Source organism: Hydractinia symbiolongicarpus, chromosome 15, assembly GCF_029227915.1.
Source record: "Hydractinia symbiolongicarpus strain clone_291-10 chromosome 15, HSymV2.1, whole genome shotgun sequence".
Taxonomy (NCBI): Eukaryota; Metazoa; Cnidaria; class Hydrozoa; order Anthoathecata; family Hydractiniidae; genus Hydractinia; species Hydractinia symbiolongicarpus.
The window spans coordinates 6,023,173-6,042,999 of NC_079889.1; the positions used below are offsets into that span (position 1 = coordinate 6,023,173).

The following is a 19,827-nucleotide window of genomic DNA, read 5'->3' on the forward strand; positions in this document are numbered from 1 at the left end:
TGTTTGATATGAACACATGTTTCGTGTTCTAATTGATGTAAACACATATATGTCGTGTTCTGTTTGATGTGAATCGATATTTCCTGTTCTGTTTGATGTGAACACACAGCTTAGAAACATTTTTATTTCCGGAATTTCTTATTCGCATAATAAGAAATAATTTTTATGAAGAATAACGTTCTTTTAGACAAATTATATAAAGGAATAAATGTAAGTATCGCTTTTAGATCATACTAGTCGAAGATTGTTTTTCTTATAACGATAATTTTCCAAAATCCTCTTAAGTCTGGAATTGTTTACAAATTTGTGTGTGCTGTAATGCTTGCTATGTAGGTGAGGCCACAAGACACTTTACCAGTTTTTTAATTAAGGAGCATTTGAGAGGGTTTGCATATTTCTTGGATAAAACGGTCTGAATAAGCAAGTCAAGCAATGCATTATTAACCTTGTCTTCTTGATAATTTTGTTTTGATTTATTAGTTTATTTATTTACGTAAGTAATTGTAAACAGATTACTATTCATTCGTAATTAAACTCTCCATTGTAACAAAGTATATTTATTACCCCGACAACAATTTTATAAACTACTGTACGTTTTTCACCTTAGTTTTATATTTTCCATTGATTTTTTTTATCTCACCGAATTACAAATTTTACTCGAGCTTGTAAAAACCGTATATATATAACCTTGAATTTTAAACTTTTAATTCATTCTGATGATGGTTGTTAATAAAATCGAAACATGTAAATAATAAATTTTCTTAAGAAAATAAAGTTTGTTATCTGCAATCTTGTTGTGCTGCTCAGAAATTATGGTGAATCCCTAATTGAAAATATCAAAAAACTCATAATCAAAAATGAATAGTACACTGCTGTTATCAATTTGTACTATGAAATTATCTAGAATGATTTCAACTGTTTTTAAAATATTTCATGTAAATCTCTAATATTTTTGCATCTCTATAAAAAAATCTGTACTTTGTCTGTCTGTCTGCGAGAAAAATGTCGTGTTACGGTTACACGAAATGCGATATATAAAGGACGGGCTACCCCGTGGATTTTGCCACGGGTAACAGACTATAATATACCATAATAACCGAAATTTGAATTTCCCAATTTCAGAATATTCAATAATTTGTCCTATTACATCCTCTAGACAATCAGTTTTTAAAATATGCGTTTATTCAACTTGAAAGTATTAAAAATAGCGCGACTATGTTGTAGTTTAAATTATGCAAGCACTAAAGTCAGAAAAGTGGATTTTTATATCATTTCAATGATTCTTCTAAACGTTAAAATTACAGAAAAGAAAAAACTGGTAACGCTTAACCTTACCACCTTTTTTTCGTTCATCACTTTCCCGCTCGTCTGAGGTACCTGCTGATGAATAATTCTTATCGTCTTCTTTATGCATAAGAACAATAAATAGTTAATTTAAATCTACATATGTCGAGCAGCTTGCTTTCTTTTTATTATTGATGGTCGGAATGTGCAACCTGTTCTGTTTGTACTAGTGTTTGATTATTGGATATTTTCTGAGGTAGAATATAAATACTTAAATATGACCTTATAGTGGACAGAACAGATTCAGCACCACCAAAACTTTTTACGACCTCATATAACACATCTTCTCCATCAAAATTTTCTACAACCCCATATCACATATGTTAAGGAAATCTCCAGATAGTACATAGTTAACTGATGATATCTTAAATTCAAAGCAATGACATTTTTTATTATTTCATCAGAAAATGTAATGCAAAAAAGTCAAAAAAGCAATTGACCTGGTAGAGGCTAAGCTTTTTCATTTCAAAAGAGCTTTTAACCCTATTCGGTCCGGAGATTTTCCAACATATTTTGACATTTTATTTGAATTTTCTAAAAGCCAAAGAAAAGTTATTAAACATATTTTCCATTTTTTACATAGCTGGCCTAAAAGATTGCAGAAAACTGTCCGAAAATCCGTTTTTTCCGACGTTTGGGTAAATTCCAAAAAATCAGGAAATCGGATTATTCACGTCTCCAAAACATAAAAGGGGATTCTACTTGATGATACAAAGTTGTATTGTATGTTTCAAGTTTAAAAGGATTATCCTAACAAGACTTATTATATTGTCCTGATTATAAGAATTTTATAGAGATTTTTAGGGGCAGTTTCAAGTAATAGCCAATATCAAAGCCTCTGGGGGTATGGGACCTAAAAATTTGGCAGGCAGGTGTCTGATAGATAAATATAGCATGAGTTATTAAAAAATCCATCTCTTGTCGTTAACGTTTTACTTCCACATAATAAACCAACTTAATATCTTCACTGGTTACTTAGATACATGAAAAAGATTTGTAATAAAAAATAAGTCAATTGTTTATATAACATATAACATTTTTTGGAAAAAAAAAAGTTATCAGAATAAATTTTTGTGTAGTTTCTGAAATTAAAATTCATTTATGTATATTGCTACAAGAATGGATATATAAGGCGGGTCATACCATTTGAGAAAAACAAATCATATTATACAGAAAAAAGCAGCCCGGAACAACATATAAGCCGTACAGCATTTGCAACAGGTGTTCTTAGACTAATTACTAAAAATCGTTTTTATTACTTTTCACCGCAAAACTGAAATATAATGAAATAAAAAGTTACATCATTTTTTAGGTAAATAAGGTTTCTAATAAAAGCTGTACCGGTAAAAGCATGTTTTGCTACATCAACATCAAATACTTTAACCATTACTTTAACCATTACTTCAACCATTACTTTAACCATTACTTTAACCATTACTTTAACCATTACTTCAACCATTACTTTAACTATTACTTTAAACATTAATTTAACCATTACTTCAACCATTACTTTAACCATTACTTCAACCATTACTTTAACCATTACTTTAAACATTACTTTAACCATTACTTCAACCATTACTTTAACCATTACTTCAACCATTACTTTAACCATTACTTCAACCATTACTTTAACCATTCTTTTATCCATTACTTTAACCATTACTTCAACCATTACTTTAAACATTACTTTAACCATTACTTTAACCATTACTTCAACCATTACTTTAACCATTACTTCAACCATTACTTCAACCATTACTTCAACCATTACTTTAACCATTACTTTAACCATTACTTTAACCATTACTTTAACCATTACTTCAACCATTACTTTAAACATTACTTTAACCATTACTTTAACCATTACTTCAACCATTACTTTAACCATTACTTCAACCATTACTTCAACCATTACTTTAACCATTACTTTAACCATTACTTCAACCATTACTTTAAACATTACTTTAACCATTACTTTAACCATTACTTCAACCATTACTTCAACCATTACTTTAACCATTACTTCAACCATTACTTTAACTATTACTTTAAACATTAATTTAACCATTACTTTAACCATTACTTCAACCATTACTTTAACCATTACTTTAAACATTACTTTAACCATTACTTCAACCATTACTTTAACCATTACTTCAACCATTACTTTAACCATTACTTTAACCATTACTTCAACCATTACTTTAACCATTACTTTAACCATTACTTCAACCATTACTTTAACCATTACTTCAACCATTACTTTAACCATTACTTTAAACATTACTTTAACTATTACTTTAACCATTACTTTAACCATTACTTCAACCATTACTTTAACCATTACTTTAACCATTACTTCAACCATTACTTTAACCATTACTTCAACCATTACTTTAACCATTACTTTAAACATTACTTTAAGCATTACTTCAACCATTACTTTAACCATTACTTCAACCATTACTTTAACCATTACTTTAAACATTACTTTAACCATTACTTCAACCATTACTTTAACCATTACTTCAACCATTACTTTAACCATTACTTCAACCATTACTTCAACCATTACTTTAACCATTACTTCAGCCATTACTTTAAACATTACTTTAACCATTACTTCAACCATTACTTTAACCATTACTTCAACCATTACTTTAACCATTACTTTAAACATTACTTTAACCATTACTTCAACCATTACTTTAACCATTACTTCAACCATTACTTTAACCATTACTTTAAACATTACTTTAACCATTACTTTAACCATTACTTCAACCATTACTTTAACCATTACTTCAACCATTACTTTAACCATTACTTTAACCATTACTTCAACCATTACTTTAACCATTACTTCAACCATTACTTTAACCATTACTTTAAACATTACTTTAACTATTACTTTAACCATTACTTTAACCATTACTTCAACCATTACTTTAACCATTACTTTAACCATTACTTCAACCATTACTTTAACCATTACTTCAACCATTACTTTAACCATTACTTTAAACATTACTTTAAGCATTACTTCAACCATTACTTTAACCATTACTTCAACCATTACTTTAACCATTACTTTAAACATTACTTTAACCATTACTTCAACCATTACTTTAACCATTACTTCAACCATTACTTTAACCATTACTTCAACCATTACTTCAACCATTACTTTAACCATTACTTCAGCCATTACTTTAAACATTACTTTAACCATTACTTCAACCATTACTTTAACCATTACTTCAACCATTACTTTAACCATTACTTTAAACATTACTTTAACCATTACTTCAACCATTACTTTAACCATTACTTCAACCATTACTTTAACCATTACTTTAAACATTACTTTAACCATTACTTTAACCATTACTTCAACCATTACTTTAACCATTACTTCAACCATTACTTTAACCATTACTTTAACCATTACTTCAACCATTACTTTAACCATTACTTCAACCATTACTTTAACCATTACTTTAAACATTACTTTAACCATTACTTCAACCATTACTTTAACCATTACTTCAACCATTACTTTAACCATTACTTTAAACATTACTTTAAACATTACTTTAACCATTACTTCAACCATTACTTTAACCATTACTTCAACCATTACTTTAACCATTACTTCAACCATTACTTTAACCATTACTTCAGCCATTACTTTAAACATTACTTTAACCATTACTTCAATCATTACTTTAACCATTACTTTAACCATTACTTTAACCATTACTTTAACCATTACTTTAACCATTACTTTAACCATTACTTTAACCATTACTTTAACCATTACTTTAACCATTACTTTAACCATTACTTCAACCATTACTTTAAACATTACTTTAACCATTACTTCAACCATTACTTTAACCATTACTTCAACCATTACTTTAAACATTACTTTAACCATTACTTTAACTATTACTTTAACCATTACTTTAACCATTACTTCAACCATTACTTTAAACATTACTTTAACCATTACTTCAATCATTACTTTAACCATTACTTTAACCATTACTTTAACCATTACTTCAACCATTACTTTAACCATTACTTTAACCATTACTTTAACCATTACTTCAACCATTACTTTAACCATTACTTCAACCATTACTTTAACTGGGGAGGTAAGTTCTCCACCCCACTGTGTTCAACGAAATCAACAATAAAAGAACAAAATAAAACATTGTTGACAAATTTACCAGCATTTTTTTCTTTGGGATCACAATGTGCAGTCTTGTGTTCTTAACAAATTAATATTATCGCAAAACGATTAATATTCAGTTGATGTAAAACACCTTCCTTTATAAATTCTATTGAGCTAAAATAACTACGGTTAAAAAACATTCAATAGGAAATATAAATGTACACCTTTCAGATATTGGAAACGATGATGTTTAACGCTTTGATTGAACTGAATTCCAACGAACCGGAAGTGCATTAATTTGTGGATAGTTTTCCTCATCATCTTAGCATGAATTTGCCTGACGTCGTATTTATATGAAGGATGGGGTCTTAATAACTTGAGCACAGCTATTAATGTTCTCAACCCAAACCATATCTATTTATTTAGGCCGCTGTTTTTAATAAAACACAATAGACAATAAAACAAAACTCTCGCGAGTTTTAGTTTATTGAAATATCCAGGCTGATAACACCATCATACTGAGACCTTCATTGCTATGTATCAAAGCATAATATCTCTAATAACGAACTTGTACGTGCTATTTTGAAATAAAATTTATTTTGCGTTCGTAACATTTTCCAAAAACATTTCAAGTTTTCATTTTTCATAAGGACGACATCAGTGATATATTTGAAGTTAAAGTATCATTCTAGTGTTTTGGTTGTATACTCATTTCGATACAATAGTAGGGCAACACGTAAAAAAGATAAAGTAAAACAAAAGTAAAGATCGCATTTTTTCGTTATTGCGTAAAAAGCTCAAAAAAACATTTTTTCTTTTTTTTAGTGCGTGCGCACTTTGATTAAATTTTAAAATTTTGTAATGACATGCTATGTTATTTTAAAACGTTGGTAAGTTTTTAAAAGCTATGATTGATTTTGTGACATAAGCATCAATATGAGCATCTAGGAAAAACAAATTTAACCAAATTTGTCCGGGGTATTTCGAAATTTTGACAGGCTTGTTTAAATTGAATCAAACTTGGCGCACTTGTAGTACGTCATAAAAGAAACAAAATGACAGCAACAAATATTTGCTAATGTCAGTACTTTTCCTGTGACGTCATCGGAGACTTAAAATTTGTCTAATATGCCACTATATGCTTTAAACTAATTACTTGCGTTCTGGAGCGAACGTTTATAATCGTTCCTATAATAGTTTGCGACAGCCAAATAAAAGTTATTGAACATATTTTCCGGCCTTTACATAGTTCGCATGTTTGAAGGCAAAAATTGCCTGAAAATCCGTCTTTTCCGATTGTTGGGTAAAATCCAAACCAATCGGGTAATCGGGTTAATCACGTCCCCAAAATTCTAAAAAAGATTTCCCTTGACGAAATGAAGTTATCTTGTAAGTTTCAAGTCCTAAGGATAATCCTAACGAATGTTATTATTTTGTTTCAATTATCCACGTTCACGCTTTTTTTGCCTTCTTGTTGACGGTGGATCGGATGACGGCGAAAAATACCCTAGTATCGTTGACCGTAATTATTACGACTTTTTCCTTAGCCAGGACTTTTTTAGGCCAAGATTAAAATGGCGCATAGAGCCGTGGTCGATTATATTTGTGCACTACAAAACTTTTTTTCTTAAAAAGCCAGCCAAATTTATAAAAAGCGTTTGGTGTTACTTTGTAGATTTATTAAAATATCACTGACTACTTCTTAGTGTCGCGTTGTATATTAAGAAAAAAGATAGCGACATAAAAAGTAAAGTGCTGAAATAAGAAAAACAAATGTATATTGCTGGCTAGCTAGCTAACAGGAAGGTTTTTAACAGGTTTAGCACGTAGTAGGTGATCAAACACCTGATGTAGACGTGTTGATTACAGCTAGCTTTATATCTTTTAGCTTTATATTTTGTTCACATTCAGGTATTTAGCTAGCCAGATAAACGTTTTCAAAGTAAAATTTGCAAATTTATAGAGGACTAAAAACACTGTTTCTTTGTTCCTCAATAAAATTTCTCCCAAAGACTTGTTCGAAATCGGATTCCCAATATTTCTGGGGACCCTATTTACAAAAATTTATCAAATAATAACTTAATTATCTATGAATAATAATAACTTAATTTATTTATGAAAACAGAATGTAATTAATAAAAATCGGGGAAGGGAGAATCATGCAGGGGCGGGTAAAATCAACATACCTGCAGCTGACCTTTTGTGACTTTTCTTTTATGGGCATCCTGCAACAGAATTTTACAACACAATTATGTCATATTTTTTATTGTCTATCTGTGAGATAGGGCTTTTAAAAAATAGCAAATATGAAACTAGGTTGCACCAATTAAACATGGCACACATGGCACACGAGCCCTTAGAATTGCCCTTGATGTATGTATTTTTGTCAAAATGGATATACTGTCAAAAATCGTTAATCAGCGCCTCTGAAAAATACTAAGATTAGTAACTCAGGAACTATAATAATGAAAATATTTTGTGACTCAGCTTTATCAAACCAAATCTAAAAACATGTCATACCAAGTTTCAAGTCTCTATTTCTTTTTTTAGCAAAAAGTATGATTTCAAAAGAGAATAGAAGGGGGGAAATCCACCACTCCCCTGGACCAAATTGGGTTAAATCGTTAACAGTAAACTATCTTGTATATATGAGATCAGATCAACAATAAGAAATTATCATTAAATTCGTTTAAAAACCATGACGCTAATTAAAATGTTAAGTTTCCTTGTCTAAAAAAAAATTGAAAAAGAAGAAACAAAAATTGGTCTGTTTTCAAAATAATTTATCAAATCCCTGCATTCTAAAATATAACTACATTTCGAAACATAACACAATGCTACACGTAATGTTTATCTATGATTGGCACACAGAATGGACCACTATTGACGCTCTTAGAAAAAAGCATTCTGCAGACTTTAAACAAGATACTTTGTTCTCTCTTTTACAACCTTCTGTGCCTTCATTTCTTTACGAATTCTTCAACTTTAACTGTGCCTTTCTGGGTAAATAATTCTTTGATTTTCTAATTTTGTGATCAAACAGGAAAATCCCTTGATCAGGCAGAAGAATGTCTTGATTAGGCAAAAGGATCGATTTGTCTTTTACTGTAGATATTTTCTTTTCCTTTACATTTCGGATGAAACTCACGCTAAATTTAATTGAATAATATTTTTTGCTACTTCACCATTACGTGTGTTAATGTTACATCAAGTGATTCGGCTATCAGGAAGGTCATTTTTTAAGTGTAAGGTTAGATCTACTAAATACACGCTGACATGAAAATGTACATCTTTTATTCAAATCGAGCACATATCGCCAAAGAAGCTGCATTACTTGCTTCTCAGATATTAGTTGTTGATATACACATGTTGACAGCATTTTCTGGTATAGTCATATATAATGAACATATCATGTTCATTATGTATGACTATATTATGTTCATTAGACTCGTTACGCGTTATGTTAAGTAGCCATGTGTATGTATATTAGACTCGTTATGCTTACCTGCAACGCTACAAAGAAGCATTTCAAAATCCGTAAACAGCTCACTTGTACTACCAAACACGTCGTATACATGTGCTATTGTCTTAAATGCAAAAAACAAGGCATTGGCTCCACAAACAGCTGGAAACATCGTTTGGCCAATTACAAAAGCCACATCAAGAACCAAGTATAAGTATATATATAAGTATAGGTAATTCTTTATCATAGCACATCCGTTTGTTCATTCTCAACAGAGAATGTTTAACCCTGATCCGACCTCTGATCATGACAGCCGAATATAATATACTGAAGAGGAACTATTTTGCGCATCACTAACATACTGTATCGTTAACATACTACCTGCATCGGTAACATACTACCTGCATCGATAACATACTACCTGCATCGGTAACATACTACCTGCATCGATAACATACTACCTGCATCGCTAACATACTACCTGAATCGCTAACATACTACCTGCATCCCTAACATACTACCTGCATCACTAATAAATTGCCGCACGTGGTGTAGTGAGTTCGTCTGCTGCTTCCAGTTCCAGGGACCGCAGATCGAATCCCGCATACTGCCAGGCAGTATGAACAACATTTGTTAGAAAATGACACAAAGGTAAGAAGTTTTAATGGTAAAAAGTATATTTGTCACACATGTAAAAATAAAGTTAAAAATTGAACTACCTTGTCAAGCTGTGCATAATAAGTTAGCGATAGCTGATATACCAGAAAAGTTGTCTTAGCTCAATAAGTTAAAGTCCAGGTTGATAGCAATTATTATATGTTTCGTCAAATTCAAGTTCTTGACTACACTCAAATTGTCACTTTACCCACCCATATTCGTGGTGGTGTCATTGACGATCTGTACATTTCTAAGTCATTGTTTGAAACTAATAACTATGAAACTTCTATGGTACTGTTGCATTATTAAGACCATGATGATGTAACATTGCGTTTTAATGATAAAAATGAATATACTGGCGTATTTGTTAGTATTTATGTTTTATAGTCAATTCCCCAATTTTTGAAACTGCTACTGAGTACACCTGTAAAAACAAATTAGTTAGCTTTATACTGGGAGAACACTTTATTGAAAAAAAAATTTACGAGGTGAAATTTTCCCCAATTTTGGAAGTATAGGAGTTTTTGCGGCATATTTCCCCGCACAGATCACTGTGGCAAAAAAACAAAAAATTTCCTTTTTAGTTCCTAAAATATAATATTGAAAAACTTAGAATCAATCGCACATTACCTTACATTATCTAAACACGGTGTTATTTAACAGTACGCTGATATTTAAGGCGCTTTTAACTGCTAACTTAAATTATTAAGAAAATTGAAAAAGTAAATTGACAAGAAACTCTCCAACTTCACAGCAACATAGCTAGCTAAGAAGACATGGAAGGAGTTTATCAGCCTAGCTATAAATTAACGTATTTGGTTTAGTATATTTCATAAAACTTCTGAGCCAACAACGTACATACTGTCATCTTTCCACATATCTAAAACATCCAATTAACATTTAATCAACCAAATCAGCTTGAATTATTTCAAAAGATGTTCAATGATCAATAAAATTGTGTGAATTTACCTTATGCATTGATTTTGCACTCCCATACTTTTGAAATGTGCATTTCGTTTTTTTTATAAAAAGGATGGCTTAACGTAGAAAAACCATTCACAAAGTGTCATCCGTGAGAGATTTAAATAAAAATTAATCTGCAGCTAGAGCTATTGTATCGTAATTAATTGCGTAATTAGTATATGTAATCGCACGTTTACGAGAGCAATTAGGTAATAAAAGAACGAGTATTTCTTTTTTGCTTTTAATTTTCCGAGTCCGTGAGCACGAAGATAAATTTAAAAAACAAAAAAAAATACGATTTCGATTATTTCCAATTGCACGAGTAAATGTTTGATTACGAGCTAATCACACAATTTGTAAGAGTAGCACAGAATGTCAATTTCAATGTTTTTATTTTTTTATTACCTGATTTATAATTTAAACTTTTCAACACTGTCTACCTGGCTTACGTGTGTGCAAAAGTAGCAACTTTTCAACACTGTCTACCTGGCTTACGTGTGTGCAAAAGTAGCAACTTTTCAACACTGTCTACCTGGCTTAAAGTAACAACTTTGCAGAGCTGCAGATCATTAACTGTTTGACAGTTTTTCCATGTTTGGATAATGAGGAAAAAACTGCCTTCGTCCTAAAAATTTTTTCTACGATTGTAGATCAATAGCACGATAAAATAGTTAAACTATACTTTTTATATGGGAAAAACACCCAGGTAAATCGGGTCGTCCCACAGAATTTTTAACATCATTTCTCCCAGCGGGCACACAACGTTTATTCAACGTCTTTTTAACGTTGAGTTTGCAACGTCATTTCGACCGACGAAATTCCAAGGTCTTTCTAACGTTGCTTCCGGACTTGAATTCGACAGTCGCATCATCAACGTCTTTTAACGTTGTTTTCTCTCCGTTGTTTCAACCTGAAAACGACCATAAAAGATGTTTATTTAATAATTCCACTGACGTCTTGTCCACGTTTCCACAACATTTTAGTAAGATTGTTTATTAATTTAGTTATCTCAGCTGATTTGCAAAGTTTCATTTTAAAGAGACGTTCATAAAAGAATTATTCCAAAACTGTCAAATTTCATCCAACATTTTACGATTTTCTAAGCATACTAGTCGGTAGCCCGTGAATACATCCACGGGTTCGTCGTTGTTTATTAATGCATTTTGTGTGTTTCGCTACTGCTGTTATCATGTTGCGTGACAGACAGACATATACGGGTATTATAATATAGACTAGCCGGGAAACCCGGCGTCGAAACGCCGGGATAAGTCACAAGTCAAGATGTGACCCGCCGTTGAACGCTATGTGAAGCGCTTAATAAGAGCCGTAAACTGTGCCACACAGTCAGGTGGATCGCTTTAGTACAGGTATGCAGTATGTCGTTAATCGAGTAAAGCGCACACAACACTATAGTGTTTCGGCTGTAGTGTATTTTTGAAAATATAATTCTACTACAACTTTAGCCAAAATAAAAATACAATTTACAACCATTTGTTACCCCGTCATAGGAAAAACAATTTGCCAATTTTATTTTATTTTGCGAAATAAGTTTCAGTAAAGGTTAACAAATTAATTGTGACACTGGACTGATCGCTTAGTACAGGTTTAGGCTTAAGACCCTATTCAAAAAAAACTATTGCAGCTTTGGTTTACAAAACACAGGATACACTCTGTTGAAACACCAGGTTAAGCCACAAGTGGCTGTTACCCAGCATTAAACACCAGACTAAGTGACTAATAAGAACCGTCAACTGTGCCACACATTCAGGAGTTAAAGCGCTTTACTACAGCCATATAGTGTGTAGAACATCAAGTGAAGTGCACACAACTTTATGGTGTTTTCGGTGTAATATACTATTCAAAAAATAACTTTCGACAACTTAGATTACATTTCATTGCTACCCCGTCATAGTGAAAGCAGCTGGCCAACCTTCTTTATTTTTCAGGGAATGTTTCCGGGAAAAAGTTCAAAAATATGTTAAGCTGAGCGCTTAGTATAGGTAAACAATGTGTACTTTTTTCTGTAAAAACGGTATCACAACTTCGGTTAAACAGAAACACAGGAAACAGCCCGTAGTTAACACCGAACTAAGCGCTAAGTACAGGTAGACTGTGTCGCACATGAGTATAGGCGTAACACCATTTTTAAAAAAACTTTATCACGACTTCAGTTTAAAAAAAATCAGGAAACCGCCTGTCGTTATCAAGTTCAGTTAAAAAAATATATACTCAGCAATTTTATTTTTCAGCATAAGCTATCATTAGGAGCAATAAAATTGGTAGCTGCCTAACTGCATTTAGCATAAGAATTAAGAATTGTGTTGCAGCCAAACTGCATTTAGCTACTTTCACTTTTTAGACAGAGGTAGCTAAAAGGAGAGCTAGGTAAACCCAACTTCAACATAAAAATAAATAACAATATACCAAACTGGTATATTGTTATTTATAGTATACTATATTTAGTATATTTTATATAGTATATTATAGTATAATATAGTATATTATATAGTATATTTTAAAAAAAAAATTTAAAAGAATAGAAACAAAAATAAAGATAGCTATAGCTATAGCTAGCTGCCTCAAAATCTACGTTTTTAGCTAGCTAAACACTTATAATTGTTTTTTTTAAGATTTATACATGGCTGGAAAACGTCATGTTATACTCACCTTAACATGTGAAAACACAGACACTAAATAATCCTATAGCATACAAAGTACTCAGAAAAAAACAGGATCAAAAGGAGACATACAAATTTCAAACCATCACTTCCAAACCAAAATGACCTTTGTAGGGGTAGCATGTTTCCTCCGTTGGCATGTTGAGGCCGCGAAGCACATGGATTGGTCATAAGTGAAAATCGAGCCTCGCGATTGATCTTTTACGCTTAAGCGATCAAAACAAAGCCAGTAAAAACGGGGTCTGCTGTGGATCCGAAATAAAGCTGCAGGGCCGCGGGTATGTCTGTCTACTTGCGACGCCATGTTCCACGCAGAGACAGACAGACGGAATACGGCTATTATTATAGAGATAGCCGGGAAACCCGGCGTCGAAACGCTGGAGTAAGCCACAAGTCAAGGTGTGACCCGCCGTTGAACACTATGTGGAGCGCTTAATAAGAGCCGTAAACTGTGCCACGCGGTCAGGTGGAGCGCTTTAGTACAGGTATGCAGTATATCGTTAATCGAGTAAAGCGCACACAACACTATAGTGTTTCGGCCGTAGTGTATTTTTAAAAATATAACTCTACTGCAACTTTAGCCAACATAAAAACACAATCTACAACCTTTTGTTACCCCGTCATGGGAAAAATAATTGGTCAATATTTTTTTAATTTGGGAAATAATTTTCAGTAAAGGTTAACAAATTAATTGTGACACTGGACGGAGCGCTTAGTACAGGTAAACCGTGCGGTACATGCGTTTAGGCTTAAGACCCTATTCAAAAAAACTATTGCAGCTTTGGATTACAAAACACAGGATACACTCTGTTGAAACGCCAGGTTAAGCCGCAAGTAGCTGTGTTACCCAGTGTTAAACACCAGATTGAGTGATTAATAAGAACCGTCAACTGTGCCACACATTCAGGTAAAGTGCTTTAGTACAACCATAGAGTGTGTAAAAAATGAAGTGAAGTGCACACAACTTTACGGTGTTTCCGGTGTAATATACTATTCATAAAATAACTTTCGACAACTTAGGTAAAATAAAAACACAGATTACAATTCAATGTTACCCCGTCATAGCGAAATCAGCTGGCCAACCTTCTTTATTTTTCAGGGAATGTTCTAAAAAAAGTTCAATGATCTTTGTAGGGGTAGCGTGTTTCCTCCGTCGGCATGCTGAGGCCGCGGAGCACTTGGATTGGTCATTAGTGAAAACGGGGCCTCGTGATTGGTCTATTACGCGTAAGCGATCAAAACAAAGCAGGTAAAAACGGGGTCTGCCGTGGTTCCGAAGTAAAGCAGAAGGGCCGCGGTGATTTTCCGTATGTCTCGCTACTTGCGACGACATGTTGCGCAGAGACAGACAGACGACGGCTATTATTATAGAGATTGCGTAATTTTCGAACTTTCGAACATATTCTCGAACGCTTTTGTGGCGAGGATTGTGATAAAATCAGCTATCAGACGTTCAACCACAGCTTTACAGCAACCGAGGGTTAAGGCCAGTCGTTCGTCTGCTTCAATCGATCTAGTCCCACCAACTCTTTCCTTTGGCGATATAAGGTCAAACATTTTAAATCACCCACATCCATCCGGAACATTACCCGAAACCTTTGTCTGTCTTGTATCGTCAGTTCTTGAATAATTTTTGTAAAATATCCTCTTTCTTTTTCTTTTTCTCAGCCAGTTTCGTCAGTTTCTCGTCTTCAGGAATCCAATAACTTGTTTAAATCTTGATAGCTGCAAGGTCCTCCATAATGAAAAGTCAAATGAATGAACACATCATGTTGGATGAAACGTGTTGGATGAAGCAACTCAAATGCAAATTTCGAATTTTTCAACTTTCGAAATTCGAACCAATTTTCATCTAACATCATCTAACATTCGAACAAAATGTTGGATCCATTTGAGCTGGATCTGTTCTAAAACTAAAGACGAGTGCGTAGACGAGTAACAGACGAGTACAGACGAATCACAGACGAGTACAGACAAATCACAGACGAATCACAACGAGTACAGACAAATCACAGACGACTAGTGTAGAGTCATGGGTATACCAGTAGTACCTTAATAATTATTTTTTAGGCTTTAACAGTAACGCTGAATGGCGTAAAATGTATGCGGGTATAGAAATGACAACCATGGAACAATATCCAAGTCTCATATTTCATAACAAAGCTATGTACACCTCAAAAACAAATGTGAACTATACACATATAGTACATACAGAAACATTCGATATCAAAAATAAGAGTACCACATTGTAAATGCTGATGATACTTAGTAAAGAAACGCCCTTTTTTCTTTTTTGAGTAAACACTTTTTTTAATAAAAATTTAACAATATTTTAAAAACAACAAAATATGAAACACTGCATTCCATTAAAAGCACCCTCCAAACTCGTGCCCAATTCTTTTGTCTTTCTACACCTTCTGGGGCTAAAAAGTAGGATTTTGCGCTTAAACGAAAGTTTTCTTAATGGAATAAGTATGGAATAAAAGTAAGTAGCTTAAAAACAACAAAACACATGAACACTATCTTCATCAAAAAATAAAAACAGAAGTTTCAGTTAAAAATCGTTTTGAACACACCTGACCATTGCAATCCTTGATTAAATTCCATAATATCAGCGAGCAGTTTCGATAAGGTTTGAGATACCGTACCGTACCGGGCTTTTAAAGAATAGCCTGTTTTTTTATAGCTATATGTTCCACATCTGAATGTTAATACGTGGCGATGAGGTCCTTAACGAATTTAACAGGTTCAGAAGGAAATACTCCTGTTATTCGTCTATCCATGTGTTTCACAATCACGTTGTTTGGAAATGTGCACCCGTAGCATACCAACACATGCGCTTTGTGGTGTAGGAGTTGTTGGGTTATTGATGACAGCAGCGTTTGTGGAATACTGTTGGACGTGTGAATCTAAGAATCGCTTTTGTTAATCATCTTGACTACTTTCTTGCGTGTTCTTCCTTGCGTAGTGTTTTTTTATCTGATCTTTAGGCCGGTTTGTTATATTGTCAAATCCGTTTCGATTGCAGCAGCTAAACCTCTTCGTCTTTACTTTGCATGATTTTCTTTTTAACCTGCACGAAATACGCGAAACACATGTTCAGATTCACAGCTACAGCTATTGTATGTTCGCATATTAGGAACCATGTATGAGTTTTACATTTGCTTTCCAAAAAATCACGATTTCTCGAAGATGGTGATATGATGTGCGGAGTTGTTAAAGTTGAATTTTACGGTTTGCATTCTTGGATCAGCTAATACAGCTGTAGTTATTCCTTTTACATCAGACAGGATGTTCACAGCATGCTGGAAAATTTTCTTTAAAGTATCTTTGGGTATCTTGTCCGTGGATATATCGAGTTCTTCTGCAGATATTGGAATATCCGGCTTTTTATTGTTAGGTGTACAATTAGATAAAACAGAATCTATCGCCAATTCTTGTTCATTAACTTCCTTCTCTTTTTTCTGTGGTGGTGAATCAGTCGCGTTGATTGACAGCTCAGTCAGATCAGGAATTGTAGGTATATACAGCAAGAATGAACGTATATATTCCATTTTTTGTTCTTCGGTTTTATCGCTCCATTCTCCAATTGTGAGAACAAACTTTCGGTATGGTGGTGCCAAAATAAACGGTACAAAGCTTTAACTAGAGCTTTACATTTTCGTATGTAAAGTTTTTGAGTGCTTTTATGGCATACATCAGGGTCTCGGTTTTGGCTTTATGCTGTCCCGTCGCTCCATTCTCCAATTTGCTTTACATTTGTGACACTTGTCTGCTCCTTTAATATCGAGTTTATTGGCTCTTCGATTTCATCTAAAATAACAAGTGGTGCCTTGCTGCTTTTACCCATCTCCTTTATCTCACACTTCGAAGAATGCTGAATGGGGCGAAAAGGTTTTGCAGTGATTTTTTTTGCATTTCCATGTGCAGTGGTTGATATGACTTCGCTAACTTTTTCCAAATCAGTATCAGTTAAGTTATCATTGTTCCCTGATAAATCATATGATAGAAATATCAAAGAATGAGTGAAATCGTACGTTGGAAGTGTTCCCATGTGCGAGTAACTGTCATAAATGTCCTCTAACTCCATCACGAAGATCACGTTGCGCACGAAGTTGAATGTGGTAAATTTCTGTGTCTCTTTGTGCTCTGCCCTACGTCGCATCACCGCCGCAGCTTTAATCAAATTGGCCTTTCGATTAATCCAACGCTTGCCACTTCTTTCCTTGACAGTTCCCGAAATAACTTTTCCTAAAGCGTTTTTTTGCACATGTTCAAGGAATTATCATCATCGAAATCCCACTCATAAAATCGTATTTTGTTGTTTTTTTAAAGTTTCTGATATATTATCAGCATCTAAATCGTATGGGTGTTTTATGTTGAGGTTTTTTTGGTGCAGTAGAAAGTCACTGTGTCCTTAACTCTATACTCGTCTGTGATTTGTTACTTGTCTGTGATTTTGGCTGTGATTATCTGTAGCATGTCTGTGGTTCGTCTGTACTCGTCTGTAATTCGTCTGTAAGTCGTCTGTAACTTGTCTGTACTCGCCTGTTACTCGTCTGTGCTCGTCTACGCATTCGTCTGTAGTTTTAGAACAGATCTTTGAGCCGGCCTATACAAAGACATTCAATAGATTTTTATCAACAGACGTACTAAACGTTAGATTTATTTCTTCGAATATTTGTCAGGGGGTTTGCGTCTTCGTATTTCTCATTTTGCGATGGGGGTGGAATTGGTTCATCATCAGGACACTCTGCACTTTCGTCGTCTGAAGAGCCAATCACAAACATTGGAAGCCTTTCGCCCAAAGCATTGGATGCAGCCATTCCTGTTAGGCGCACTTTGCTGTGCTTTCCGCCGGAACAGCGTTTTCCTTTGAAGTGATAAGACTTTGATGGTAGCGCTTGGTAGAATAGGCCGAATTCATCGGCATTGAAGATATCTTTAATTCATATCTGGCCAATATAGTTGGTAGGGTAGTTTCTTCCCAAGGTGCTGTCATCTCACTTGTTACTTTTGCGGACTCCCCAGATACTTCTTTGAATGTGATGCCATATCTGAATAGTAAAAAAAGATCATGTTGCAAATATCGAACTTACAGAAGTTTTTATCCTTATGTGCATGGAGTGAAAGCATTCATATTAGAATAAACCCTGTTGGAACATAATAGACAAGTAAGTATTACCTCTCCTTCCAGCCTCTCAACCATCCGTTCGATGCTGAAAAATCTTCATAGTTGAATGCTGTGGCAAATTCACGAGCTTTCTCGATTAAAATTGGTCCATTAATTGGGATGTCGAGACCAGTTGAATGAAATTTTGGAAAAGGAACATAATAGTGGTATGAATTATTCTTTTCATTAATTTATTACTGGACACCCCTCGTTTCTTTTTTCAATTCGTAATTTCTTTCGCGTTATTTATAGAAGCCTATGTTACGAACAGAACATTGAAGACACTTCTAATTGACAACTTTGGAGAAGAATTATCATTTACATATCCAAAAGATAGGAAGAAATCACAGATGTTTTATTTATCTGACACACAAACTACTGCAACAGTTATAGAAACAATGCGATCAAACAACCCAATTGAAGTATGTGCAAATAAATTGAGATCAGAGTGTGAGAACTTTGACTTTAACCTCGATAACAGCTTCAGATATGCCAGTGATTTAGAGCTAAGTTTACAGTACTATCATTCAAGTAGTGCACTTCCTTATTGGGAGAAGTTTTTCAAAATATTATTTTCCAATCGAAGTTATTCAGAACAGATTAAAAGGAATACCTTCTATGAACTCATTTGTCAGTGGAAAATTTTTTCATTATTTTTATTTGTCAAACAACTTTATCCCTCTATACAGGTTTTAAAAATATAAATTGCATGAGATACTTTGGAAAATTTTGCTTAGAAAGATGAGTTGTATCATTCCATGATACAAATTTAGCTAGTAGCTAACGCGAAGGATGTCGGAAATTATATATATCAAATTTTGTATAATATTTACAATACTGCGATGAAATAATTTTTGTTTAAAATTTTTTTTAAGAATACATGCAACACCTACTACCCATGTTTTCTGAAAGCTAAATATTTTTTCTGATAAAAAAATGAGTGTGGTGTTCGTTATCATCTTTTGTGAAGACTGGATTTAACAAAAATGACGAGAAGGTCTAAAATTAATCTCTGGAAGGTAATACAAATTTTAGCCTGACTACATCAAACCAGTTCGAAAACACGCCATGGGTTGTTATACCTCAATATCCTTTTACATAAATTACTTCACTCTTGATTTTAACGAGCGTATCTAACGAAGCGTAGACACAAACATAAGGCGGGAAAATTACTCGACAAAATTAACAAATACTAATTAAATTCCTCACGTAACCAGCTAGGCCCGTTGGTTGTTTAATTACCATCTTAATATAAATAAACTAATAGGCCTGGGAAAGAGGTTGGTAATGTATAACGGAAAAAATTCTTTTATCCAAATCGTTTTTAAAATGAACAGGTTCAACTCGTTGGGAGCAAGTAACAGCG

The 19,827-nt window shown here is 33.4% G+C and overlaps 2 protein-coding genes across 2 annotated transcripts; one reads left to right on the plus strand and one right to left on the minus strand.

The window, feature by feature from the left end:
• Nucleotides 1–381: 381 nt before the first annotated feature.
• On the minus strand, nucleotides 382–11,491 carry LOC130629232 (uncharacterized). Its single transcript, XM_057442370.1, has 2 exons — nucleotides 10,617–11,491; nucleotides 382–10,527 (listed from the first exon to the last, which is right to left on the minus strand). The coding sequence occupies exon 2, from the start codon at nucleotides 5,489–5,491 to the stop codon at nucleotides 2,600–2,602; it is 2,892 nt and encodes a 963-aa protein (XP_057298353.1). The 5' UTR covers nucleotides 5,492–10,527; nucleotides 10,617–11,491; the 3' UTR covers nucleotides 382–2,599.
• A 7,101-nt stretch (nucleotides 11,492–18,592) lies between these two features.
• Nucleotides 18,593–19,657, plus strand: LOC130628662 (uncharacterized). The gene is made up of 3 exons (XM_057441646.1): nucleotides 18,593–18,628; nucleotides 18,714–19,091; nucleotides 19,590–19,657. The coding sequence occupies exons 2-3, from the start codon at nucleotides 18,812–18,814 to the stop codon at nucleotides 19,655–19,657; spliced, it is 348 nt and encodes a 115-aa protein (XP_057297629.1). The 5' UTR covers nucleotides 18,593–18,628; nucleotides 18,714–18,811.
• The last annotated feature ends 170 nt before the right edge of the window (nucleotides 19,658–19,827 follow it).

What these genes read in the sequence shown, in the direction of transcription:
- LOC130629232 (XM_057442370.1), bottom strand. Translation starts at nt 5,491, where the DNA reads ATGGTTGAAGTAATGGTTAAAGTAATGGTTGAAGTAATGGTTAAAGTA.
- LOC130628662 (XM_057441646.1), top strand. Translation starts at nt 18,812, where the DNA reads ATGTTTTATTTATCTGACACACAAACTACTGCAACAGTTATAGAAACA. An exon ending in TACCTTCTATGAACTCATTT is followed by an intron (nt 19,092 to 19,589) that starts GTCAGTGGAAAA and finishes GATTTTAACGAG; the next exon opens with CGTATCTAACGAAGCGTAGA.